This window comes from Schistocerca americana, chromosome 10, assembly GCF_021461395.2.
Source record: "Schistocerca americana isolate TAMUIC-IGC-003095 chromosome 10, iqSchAmer2.1, whole genome shotgun sequence".
NCBI lineage: Eukaryota > Metazoa > Arthropoda > Insecta > Orthoptera > Acrididae > Schistocerca > Schistocerca americana.
The window spans coordinates 144,189,353-144,202,610 of NC_060128.1; the positions used below are offsets into that span (position 1 = coordinate 144,189,353).

Sequence of the window (13,258 nt, forward strand, 5' to 3'; positions counted from 1 at the left end):
AATCGAAATTCATTTCCACATTGTTTACCATCAACGGTGGGACAATATCGCCTTGTGACGTAGCGTTTTTAAGTGTGGAAAGACGAAAAATTCGAAATGATCGACTTTCGTGACGTAATTGATTACTTTACTTCATCAATGGCAAAATATATGAATACACAATACTTATTTGTCTCAATATATTATAATATTCTACTATTATTATTAACCAAGTTATAAATATTTTATCATTTTGTTAAAAAACTGTATGTTTTAAAACAGTTGTACAAACACGTAAAATAAATATTGTCCGGTTTTTACACTCACACGGAAGCAGTTCCGAATCGAATCCAAGTTTTGATGGTTTTTAAGAAGATTTTTGGTTCAAATTAAAGACTAACCTGAGCCCGTCTCAGCATTCACCCAAAAAACAGTATAGTACTTTGTACAAGCTTAAATGAGTAGTGAATATTCGTAATAGCCTATATTGTAGATTTATTATCATTTATTATCATAGTAAATTCTATACATTATATTACTGTTATGTGTTTCTGGAAGGGTACGCGTGGGAGGGGGGGAGGCAGTAAAGTTTAGGTCGAACTTCGGGCGACGAATAGGGGCAGTGGTGGCATGGGTCCAATGAGGTGTTGTGTTCCGGTTGCCAGTTAAGTTTGCTGCGCCACTGGTCGAGCTTTATATGTAGTGGATTAGAATGCCACCCCCTCTGTGAAAATTGATTAAATTTCCTTTTTGTTTCTGTGTTTTTAATGAGTGGAATTGTGAAACAAGTAATGTACTGGGTCATGCCTAATAAATTATTTGTACAGTGCTTGCATTACGAAAGTTTTCAAATGAATGATTGTACGTTTCTGGTCATGGGTTCGAATTCAGTTAATATTTTCTAGTCAGTCGTCATTACAATCCCTAGAAATTTGTAAGAGGAATTTTAGAGCACCCAGTGTACGTTGCTGCAAGCCACTGAAAGCTAAATTTTGGCAAACTCCATGTCAAAAGCAGGTAGTTTCCCACATTAGCGACCCACCAATAAATGAGCAGCAATTGCACCTGATTCGATATGTCTTCAGATAACAGTCAGCCCCACGTGCAGTCATGTTTGTTTCTTCATTGTCACACTTACTATCATTTTCATTTACCACCCAGTTAAGTAATCCTAAAACATGCCATGAACTTTGCCGGTCACCGTTGATTCAATCTCATCTACTGTACTTCTTCTAGCAGGGTTTGGAGATGAAATGCTACTGGTGGAAGATTGCCCGCAAAATTCCAGTAGATCTTTTGTCATGCACTTTCAGCTTCAACAGCTGCCTAATAATCTGTCTTGAATCCAGCGTGCGATTTGCAGGGGGGAGGGGCGATTTCCCCCCCTCTGCGTCAGACCATCCCCTCCTCTGGTTTTAGTTTATGCATTCCAACCTGGGATGTTTATTTCCCACGCACTGGAGTAAAACTTTACATATAATTTAAATTTGTGGAGCCGAACACTGAAAGTTTTTAATACAGTCTTACTATTCATACTATTAATATGTTTGCTTATTAATTTTGAAAAAGTGTTATGTAGTAGTTAAACATTTCAAAACATTTAGAACTAAATCATCATTCTCGTGTTGTCATTGTTGCTTTCGTCTAAGGTGCGTCACCCGTTTACTTGCGAGCTTGCGAGGGAAGTAGTGTGTCAGTCATACCGCAGCAGTCGAACCGCAGAGTTGGGTGAGCTGGGGGCTCAAAGTCCCACCCCGGGCCCTGACACAGGGTGGAGGCCGGCCCGGTACCTGTGTGAACATCTACCGTTAGGCCACCTTTTGGCAACGGTATGGCGCGGACTAACGCGCCTGGGACGAAAGCACACATTACTAAATAGCGCACCATCGTCTGCTTCTAGTTCCTAGGATACTACACTCCTGGAAATGGAAAAAAGAACACATTGACACCGGTGTGTCAGACCCACCATACTTGCTCCGGACACTGCGAGAGGGCTGTACAAGCAATGATCACACGCACGGCACAGCGGACACACCAGGAACCGCGGTGTTGGCCGTCGAATGGCGCTAGCTGCGCAGCATTTGTGCACCGCCGCCGTCAGTGTCAGCCAGTTTGCCGTGGCATACGGAGCTCCATCGCAGTCTTTAACACTGGTAGCATGCCGCGACAGCGTGGACGTGAACCGTATGTGCAGTTGACGGACTTTGAGCGAGGGCGTATAGTGGGCATGCGGGAGGCCGGGTGGACGTACCGCCGAATTGCTCAACACGTGGGGCGTGAGGTCTCCACAGTACATCGATGTTGTCGCCAGTGGTCGGCGGAAGGTGCACGTGCCCGTCGACCTGGGACCGGACCGCAGCGACGCACGGATGCACGCCAAGACCGTAGGATCCTACGCAGTGCCGTAGGGGACCGCACCGCCACTTCCCAGCAAATTAGGGACACTGTTGCTCCTGGGGTATCGGCGAGGACCATTCGCAACCGTCTCCATGAAGCTGGGCTACGGTCCCGCACACCGTTAGGCCGTCTTCCGCTCACGCCCCAACATCGTGCAGCCCGCCTCCAGTGGTGTCGCGACAGGCGTGAATGGAGGGACGAATGGAGACGTGTCGTCTTCAGCGATGAGAGTCGCCTCTGCCTTGGTGCCAATGATGGTCGTATGCGTGTTTGGCGCCGTGCAGGTGAGCGCCACAATCAGGACTGCATACGACCGAGGCACACAGGGCCAACACCCGGCATCATGGTGTGGGGAGCGATCTCCTACACTGGCCGTACACCACTGGTGATCGTCGAGGGGACACTGAATAGTGCACGGTACATCCAAACCGTCATCGAACCCATCGTTCTACCATTCCTAGACCGGCAAGGGCACTTGCTGTTCCAACAGGACAATGCACGTCCGCATGTATCCCGTGCCACCCAACGTGCTCTAGAAGGTGTAAGTCAACTACCCTGGCCAGCAAGATCTCCGGATCTGTCCCCCATTGAGCATGTTTGGGACTGGATGAAGCGTCGTCTCACGCAGTCTGCACGTCCAGCACGAACGCTGGTCCAACTGAGGCGCCAGGTGGAAATGGCATGGCAAGCCGTTCCACAGGACTACATCCAGCATCTCTACGATCGTCTCCATGGGAGAATAGCAGCCTGCATTGCTGCGAAAGGTGGATATACACTGTACTAGTGCCGACATTGTGCATGCTCTGTTGCCTGTGTCTATGTGCCTGTGGTTCTGTCAGTGTGATCATGTGATGTATCTGACCCCAATAAAGTTTCCCCTTCCTGGGACAATGAATTCACGGTGTTCTTATTTCAATTTCCAGGAGTGTATTTCGTGGACCTTCTTTAAATACTCTTCTCTTCCACTATCGTTTTCTTTTCCTTTGGTTTTCATTTCCGTTGTTAGCTGCACGTGCAAGTACCAAGTAGGCCGCCGCTGCGATACTTTATCATCCTTTATACTGCAAGACCGACACACGTGTGGCACAAATTCTGTTGCTTTGGTATAAATTAACCTGCCGCATGCAACATACGCCGCAAGATGTTGCCTGTTGTAGCATGCTACAAGACGACGCACGCCCCATTTCCGTAGCATGCCACAATGTTGCAAGACGTCGCCCCAGCGTAAACGAGGCTTTAGAGCCAGGTCTGTATTGTATGGTGGATGTGATGTGTTGCGTACGAAGCTAAAACCTGCAATCAGATCCAAACGTCGTGGGAAACTGTGAAGAGGTGTCATCCTGCAGCAAGATAACGCTCGCCCCCATTCTGCCAATCGGACAACCGACGCAATAAAGGAGTTGAGATTCCAGGTGCTGGAACATCCACCATACAGTACATACCTGGCTCCAAGTGATTTTCACATGTTTGGACCATTAACGGAAGAACTACAGGGAAGCAGATTTGAAAGTAATGAAGACGTCATTGCTGCGGTGCAAAATTGGTTACAGATGCAACCGAAAAAAAAACTCGTAAAATGTCGGGAAAACTGCACTGAAGTCCAGGGAGGTTACGTAGAAAAATAACGCATGTTTCAGTTTTCTATCATCAGAATAAGTACAGCTTTTCACAAATGTGCCTTTACTTTTTGAATTCCCGTCGTATACCTGTATGTAGATGATTTTGTAAATAAGCTTTACATATAATGTACTTTTAAAGATATAACAAGGGATGGCTTTTCTGATAGTGCATATGCGTGAATAGTGAGTTTCGGCATTAACATCTATTTATAAATAAGTGTTTAACCATGGATAACGCCACGGTCCAAGCTAGTAACATATATAATTATACTAACCCCCTAAGACATCCCCCCCACTGGTAAAAGCACAAATCGCACACTGCTTGAATTTTGGGTCTAGAAAGGGTGCAGTCATGTAATTAGGATCATTTAGGGAGCTGCAATGATTTTCTGCTTCAGTTTTCAATGAGACTCTTATGTGGTAAGTCAAATTTCCTTGTGCTGTCTTATCTAAATACGTATTTGCTGCCACAAAGCCTGGTGTTAGTTCAGATATGCAGGGGAGACCTGAACTTCTATTTGTTCTTCAGAGGGGTTCAAAAACTTAACGTACTGCTACATCATTCACTACAATTAGTAAGCATATAATTATCAGCCACATACAGCAACATATCCTAGTTTCTTTCCAACAATTTTTTTCCACACAGAAGTTTAATTTCCACCTCATGCTGATATCTTGCACTGACTCAAGCACCAGTAAATTTAACTCCATTTGGGTTGCCAATGGTTGTTCTTGGGCTAAGGTTGAATGATTGATGTTTGGCTTGGCTTGGCTTTCTATAATGGGGTACAATTTATTCTAGGAGTCCTGTAAACCTGGTCCTTTCTAAGACAGACAATGGCTCCTTCTGTAGTGCAATCATTTCTGGTATTAAATAACAGAAGGTTGCTACTCACCATATAGCGGGATGCTGAGTCACAGTAGGCACAACAAAAAGATTCACGCAATTATAGCTTTCGGCCATTGAAGCCTTTGTCAGCACACACACACACACACACACACACACACACACACACACACACTCACTCATGCAAATGTAGCTTGTGCACACATCTGCAGTCTCAGACAACTGAAACCACACTGCGAGCAGCAGCACCAGTGCATGATCGGAGTGACAACTGAGTGGGGGTAAGGAGGAGGCTGGGGTGGGGAGGGGGAGAGATAGTACAGTGGGAGTGGCAGAGAATGAAGTTTCCAGAATGAGATTTTTCACTCTGCAGCGGACTGTGCGCTGGTACGAAACTTCCTGGCAGATTAAAACTGTGTGCTGGACCGGGACTCGAACTCGGGACCTTTGCCTTTCGCGGGCAAGTGCTCTACCAACTGAGCTCCCCAAGCACGACTCATGTCCTGTCCTCACAGCCTCACACTGGCAGAAGTAAGGCTGTGAGGACGGGGCGTGAGTCGTGCTTGGGGAGCTCAGTTGGTAGAGCACTTGCCCGCGAAAGGCAAAGGTCCCGAGTCTCGGTCCGGCACACAGTTTTAATCTGCCAGGAAGTTTCAGACAGTGAAGTGTTGCAGTTTAGAAGAGGGCAGGAGAGAAGGTGTGGAGGGGGGAGGGGGTGAGTAGCGGAAGAGAGAAATAAAAAGAAAAGTAATTAAAAGACTGGGTGTGGCGGTGAAATGACGGCTGTGTAGTGCTGGAATGGGAACAGGGAGGGCACTGGATGGATGAGGACAGTGACTAACGAAGGTTGAGGCTGAGGCCAGGAGGGTTACGGGAACATAGGATGCATAGCAAGGAAAGTTCCCACCTGCGCAATTCAGAAAAGCTGATGTTGGTGGGAAGGATCCATATGGCACCAGCTGTGAAGCAGTCATTGAGATGAGGGATATCATGTTTGGCAGCATGTTCAGCAACAGGGTGGTCCACTTGTGTTTTGGCCACAGTTTGTCGGTGGCCATTCATGTGGACAGACAGCTTGTTGGTTGTCATGTTTACATAGAATGCAGCACAGAGGTTGCAGCTTAGCTTGTAAATCACATGACTGGTTTCACAGGTAGCCCTGCCTTTGAAGGGATAGGTGATGTTAGTGACCGAACTGGAGTAGGTGGTGGTAGGAGGATGTATGGGACAGGTCTTGCATCTAGGTCTATTACAGGGGTATGAGCCATGAGGTAAGGGATTGGGAGCAGGGGTTGTGTAAGGATGGACGAGTATATTGTGTAGGTTTGGTGGACGGCGGAATACCACAGTAGGAGGGGTGGGAAGGATAGTGGGCAGGACATTTCTCATTTCAGGGCACGATGAGAGGTAATCGAAACCCTGGTGAAGAGTGTAAATCAGTTGCTCCAGTCCCGGATGGTACTGAGTTACGAGGGGAATGCTCCTCTGTGGCCGGACTGTGGGACAGTCTTTTAATTTCTTTTCTTTTTATTTCTCTCCTTTCCGCTAGTTACCCCTCTCTCCCTCTGCACCTTCTCTCCTGCCCTCTGTCTAAACTGCAGCACTTCACTGTCCGCCACTCCCACCATCCTATCCCTCCCCCACCCCGCCCCAGCCTCGTCCTTACTCCCACCCAGTCACCACTCCCATCATGCACTGGTGCTGCTGCTCGCAGTGTGGTTTCAGTGCAAGTTACATTTGCATGAGTGTGTGTGTGTATGTGTGTGTGTGTGTGCGTGTGTGTGTCTACTGCTGGCACAGGCCTTAATGGCCGAAAGCTATAATTGTGTGAATCTTTTTGTTGTGCCTATTGTGACTCAGCATCTCAGCTGTATGGTGAGTAGCAAATTTCCCTCTCGGGTATTGTTACGTTGCATCCTGGATGTTCCATTGTTTGGCATTAAATAACAATATTTTTGGCTTTAGCATTGTTTACATCCAAAGCAATTTCCTTTCACATAACTCTAATAGAGGCAGTCGCTTTTCTGTTAATGTTGTAGATGAACTTGTACCAGAGATGACTCAATATATTGTAAGCACAGCAGCAGTTGTATCTTTATTAACTGCAGGGAATTTATCTGCATTTTTCATAGCTGATGTACCTGTTAGCCAAAAAATACTTCATTGGTTTATGGTAGGTTAGGTATTTTCTGTTAGTTTAAATGGTTTTATAACTATTCCACCAAACAAAGTGCATTCCAGACAAGTTTAGCTAAAAGAAATATTCAATAAATAGGAACTTTTAAAAGTCTTAATTATCATATTTGTGAAAAACACCTTGCTGATCAGTGTAATAAAACAATTCAAAATGAAAGAATAAAGGACAAGCTAAGGCTTTGATATATAACTGCTGTATCTCCTTGTCTACTACATGGAATTTGAACTTGGCACAACAAACAAACAGCAAACTTGTTAATGGCACTATTTATATCACAGTTTGCAGCAAATCAAATATTCAAGCCAGTTGGTCTATATGTCATTTGCTCACTTCATTCATGAACAACAATGTCCATATCTACCTGAATCTACCCAGTCACCTACACCTGTTCTCTATGTGCTCACTCAGACCTACACAATAAGATATGCTCCATGTCAATGTTCGGATGAACACCCTCCCACCGGATACCCGGCTTAAAGGGTGGCCAGATATCTGGTATCCTGCCAAATAACTGTTCATTTTATAGTTGCTTGTTAAGTTGCCACTACATTTTAGCAAATTACAATTGGTATAAAAAGGCATATGTACCTGATTCAGCTGCACTCATATAGTGAAATTCAAAATTCCTCCTTCGTCGAAGGAACGAGCAAGGAACTGGATTCTCACCCTCAAGCTGAAAATCAAAGTTCCGAATGTATACATCATCCACTCATTATACCATAAAATTTGTTGTGTGTCATTTACTGAAAATTGGTTACAACTTGCATTTGAAGAATTTGATATTTTCAGTTCAAAACTCTTTTTGTACCCATAAGTTGTGTTAAACATTATATTGCTTTTGAAGCTTTAGTATTTTACACACTAATGACAGCCAGTATTGATGTAATAAAAATTAGTTAGTAGTCTAATTTTATAAAATGTAGGTTTTTTTGGTATTCACAATACGTTGTTCCTTACAAATATTTTTTATTAATTTATAATTACATAATTTATGATGTACTTATATAATTTATGTGTGATTTTAATTTGTCTTCTACTTCCATCATACATCTGCACTATTTATAAATTTTTTATAAGAAAAATGTGGCAGTACCTATTTGAGAGAATTGTTATACACATCTTCTCAAAACAATTCCCTGATGTTAGATACATTAAAAACAGAATTTCTTTTCATGAACACGCACAATTTTATACCTAAAATGTAATGTTTCTATATGTCAGTGGTAACTGTACAATAGTAACTGCTGGAAGTGCACGCCAGAATATAACAGCACACAAATTGTGGTATGTGCTTCCTGGTACTGGAGTAGTGTCATTGAAATTTAAGTAGCTTGTGGCCTCATAAAAAGATGGAAGTTTTTGCCCAAAATTAACCTCCTCTCTCCTTAGTAAAATAACAAAGAGACAGAGTTAATTTGCCAACCTGCTGGTAATTAATATTCACTGTTGATAACTTCTGACAATGATCATTTCAGGTTGTATGGTGGCACTAGTTGTTTAAGTGTGTGTGTTTCTTTCTGCCATATTATGGTGGGTTTCAATTTTTTTGCACTGTGCTCTACACTGGGAAGAACTCAAGTTTCACACCTGAAATTAACTTGACAGCTGACAAAATACTAAACACTCGATATCAACAATTTAGGAACTACTACTTACTGTAAAAAAGAACACTTTAAATTGCAGAAAGCCACAAAAAAAAGCGTCTTTCAATTGTGCCTGTCTGCAGTTTAATGTGTCATCTTTAAAGTAAGTAGCAATCTGTCTTTTCCTACATTGCTGATATTCCTACCTGGAGTTTCCACCATTTAAACATGCAATATGATTAACACTGCTCTCGTGGCCATATCCATTAATAAAATGTTCTCGAGTTTCAAATTTAACTGCCCTCAAACCTTTGGCCAAGATCTCCTCTGCCATTGTCAAGGGTTGACTGTCGTGTAGATGCCGCTGCCAGGCTGATATAGCCACACTGTTACCAGTGACATCACTGGTGCTCAATTATGCACCATATAGGGTAATGTTTGGGTGGTGCAACTGCTGTGTCTGCTTCAACTGCCCAATCAGAGGATCCCTAGCTGTACTAGGCTGCAATCCACCATGTTTATAAAATCAACACAGTCTTCAGACTCCTAGCAAAGGTCCAGCAACTAATGAAGCCTGTAAAAGGTGATGGAGGCGTCAAAACACCTGGACTATACAAATACCATGTAGGTATGGGCAGTTTTATGTCAATCAGACTGTCTGCACTATTGAACAGTGCTGCATAGAACATGAAAGTGTTTCTGCCTGCACTGTCCCAAAAAATCAGCTGTAGCACAACATGCGCCAGAAAATGGCCATTGAATTGCATTTGAGGACATTTCTATTATTAAATGGACCAACAGTTTCTGGGATAGTGTAATAAACAAAGCAACAGAGATCAAAATATCGGACAACACCCGCAATAAAGACGGTCACTTGCAACCTGTGATTGGGGAGTTCAAGCAGCTGTGGTGGTTACACCACCAAAACGTTACCATATATGGTGCAGGACTGAGAGCCAGTGACATCACTGACAAAGGTGCGACAATATAAGCACGGCAGTGGCATCCACGCAATAGTCAAGCACTTGACAACGGCAGAGGAGATTTCTTCCAAAAGCTATCATGCAGTTGACTGTACAGGTAGTTTTCAGACATGTTTACCAGCACATTAACTAAAAAATTGTGCAAATCTGGCTGTTGCAATATGTGAAATTACAAAATTTATCTTACTTTTTGATAACACATCACATACCAGGCAAAACTGGTATTCAGCAATCTAAGTAAGATGCCAGTAGTGTGGCAGAAACATTGGATGGTGTATAATGTATCATCATATCATGGAAATTTAGAGAATCCACATGGCTGGCTGTTACAGCGGAGCAGCTGTCCCTCATTCTGCTGGACTTCTTCTTCCCGACGGCCTCCTCACTGCCGGCCACTCTGACGTGGGCCCTCCTCTTCACATCTCACCACCTGGGGGTGCAGAAGAAGGTACAGGATGAGTTGGATGCAGTCGTGGGCCGCGGGAGGCTCCCCACACTGGACGACCGGCCAAAGTGAGTCAGGATGAGAACACTACACGCAGCTCGTCACACTTTATGTTTATACTTATTACTAAAATGCTAAGTCGGTGGTGGCAGAGCTTTCATTTCTCTCCTGGGATTTCCTTTGTCGCGGTTCAGGCGTGGAAGTGTCATTGATGGCTTAGCAATCCAATCCTAGCATGGAACAGGCGGCCACAATCGTTACAGCTGATGGAAGGTGGAGGACATGGCTGAGTCTGGAGGAGTTTACGTCTCCAGCATTTGTCATTCTCCATTCTTCAACGTTCCAGCTTAAAGTTTTGAAGAGCATTTGAGGTAACTGAGTGCCAGTGACTTTGATCTTCTGCTATTGTGGACCAGTTACTCAGATCGATGTTCACGTTTTTCAGATTTTTCTTGTACTGATCCTTATAAGGTTTGAGAGGGGCACCTCATGGCCTTTTACCTGTGCTCACTTCTCTGTACAACATTTGGCATGGAAGTCTCTCATTTTACATCCGCTGGACTTGTCCGACCCATCTGAGTTGATGCCCAATGATAAGAGCTTCCATGCTATACATTTTTGCTTTCTCAAGAACAGCCGTGTTGGATATGAAGTCATCCCATTTCAGGTTCATGATATATCTTAGCTACTGTTGGTTGAACTAGTTTCTTGAGATCACAGCAATATAATGTCCAGGTTTCGCAACCATATAGCAGGGTGGAAATGACTACAGTTTTGTACACCATCAGTTTGGTGTACAGTGTTAGGTCTTTATTCAGGAAGACACGCTTTGTAAGACGTCCAAATGCTACATGGGGAGCACGTAATCTGTTCTCCACATCTTTTCCAGGTGAGCAGTTAGACAACAGTATGCTTCCTAGGTAGAGGAAATGGTCCACTTGTTCCAAGGGTGTATCATAAATGGATATGCTGAAATCAGGAACGGAGGAGCCAGGAGTTGGCTGCGCCATCACCTTTGTCTTTGGAATATTGATGGAAAGACCAAATCATTCGTACACCCTGCTGAAGGAATCAACTGACAGCTGCAACTCTGCAGGTGAATGAGCTGGAGAGGCATTGTCATCAGCATACTGCAGCTCTGTCACACAAGTGGTACTGGTGAACCTTTTTGAATGGAGTCTGGACTGGTTGAATTATCCTCCATTGAACCTGTACTTTACTACAATGATAATTCTATAATTAAACAGCCAAACATTTATTGATTAACCAAAAAAATTTGACCGCTGCCCACCACAAGATTGTAAGCTGCTGATGTTGTGGGCACATGACACGGTGAGTAAAGCAGAGATGGGTAGGGAATCATTTTAGTGAAAACACTGGCTGCAAATGGGGAAATCTACTAACATAAGCATCTTTTCAAAGGTTTTCCATTATGTTAGCCACATTTGGGCATTGAAATGAATTGATGATAACACAGGAAAATTTGTGCCGGACTGGTACTTGAACATTTATATATAAGGTGTCAGTGTCTTCTTGCAGACATTTCCAAAATGGCAAGTGAGGGGTTCATGGGTAGGTGACACTATGCTAGTAATGCGTAACAAGCAGGGAATTTGGGTCATATGGGAAGTGGGCTTGGATGCCAAGGTAGTTGAAGCAACCTCTCTGCTGTTCCAGTCTGGCACAAATTTTCACCCATTACCATTGAATCATTTGAGGGTCAATGTGACTAATGTTATTGAAAACCTTTGAATACTATTTGTGCACTGACGTGACAAAGGTCATGGCTTGACAATATGCACATATACACAGTGCTTTTTTTCTAAAAAGAAGTTTGAGGGTACTCCAACACTGGATATAATGCAGCTAAAATTACGTATAACTGAAGCATGGGATACCACCCGTCTGCTTTTAGCCATGACGTCATCAACATGTCGAACTACAAAAAAAAATGGTATCTGACTCTTCAGTTGACTTTACTACAGCTCAAATGAAGCAGGCGATACCAAGAAGCCAGCTGGTGTGGCTGAGCAGTTCTAGGGGCTACAGTCTGGAACCGCGCGACCGCAACGGTCGCAGGTTTTACTCCTGCCTTGGGCATGGATGTGTGTGATCTCGTTAGATTAGTTAGGTTTCAGTAGTTCTAGGGGACTGATGACCTCAGATGTTAAGTCCCATTGTGCTCAGACCATTTGAACCATTTTTTTGATACCAAGAAACACCCAAACATACAAGATAATACGGTATCGAACACTTCAGTTTACATCATCTCAAATGAAGCATGCTATTCCCATCAACCCCTGATCAATAAAAGAAAAAATGACACAATGAGTAAAGCGGAGATGAATAGGGAATCATTTTAGTGAAAACTCTGGCTGCAAATGGGGAAATCTACTAACATAAGCATCTTTTCAAAGGTTTTCCATTATGTTAGCCACATTTGGGCATTGAAATGAATTGATGGTAACACATGAAAATTTGTGTCAGACTGGTACTTGAACATTTGTATATAATGTGTCAGTCTTCTTGCAGACATTTCCGAAATGGCAAGTGAGGGGTTCATGGGTAGGTGACACTATGCTAGTAATGCGTAACAAGCTGGGAATTTGGGTCAAATGGGAAGTGTGCTCGGATGCCAAGGCATTTGGAGTAACCTCTCCGCAGTTCTGGTGTGGCGCAAATTTTCACCTGTTACCATTGATTCATTTGACGGTCAATGTGGCTAATGTTGTTCAAAACCTTTGAATACTATTTGTACACTGAGGTGACAAAGGTCATGGGTTGGCAATATGCATATATACAGATGGTGGTAATATTGTGTACACAAGTATAAAAGGGTAGTGCACTGGCAGAGCTGACATTTGAACGTGGTGATTCATGTGAAAAAGTTTTCAACATGATTATGGCCACACGACTGGAATGCGAATGGTAGTTGGAGCTAGGTGCAGGGTACATTCCATTTCGAAAATCGTTAGGGAATTCAATATTCTGAGATCCACAGTATTAAGAGCATTTCAAGAATATCAAATTTCAGGCATTGTCTCTCACCACGGACAATGATGGTCTTCTCTTAATAACAGAGAGCAATGGCATTTGCGTAGAATTGTCAGTGTTGACAGACAAGCAACATCGTGTGAAATGACTGCAGAAATGAATGTGGGATGTACAACAAACATATCCCTTAGGACAGTGCAATGAGATTTGGCAG

The 13,258-nt window shown here is 43.6% G+C and overlaps 1 protein-coding gene across 1 annotated transcript in view; it reads left to right on the top strand.

Annotated features, from left to right (window-relative positions):
• LOC124552310 (probable cytochrome P450 304a1) overlaps nucleotides 1-13,258 on the top strand; it is a 124,077-nt gene that overhangs the window by 88,026 nt on the left and 22,793 nt on the right. The window contains exon 7 of the mRNA XM_047126584.1: nucleotides 9,938-10,118. Coding sequence (XP_046982540.1) covers nucleotides 9,938-10,118 — 181 coding nt within the window. The remainder of the gene's footprint in view (nucleotides 1-9,937; nucleotides 10,119-13,258) is intronic.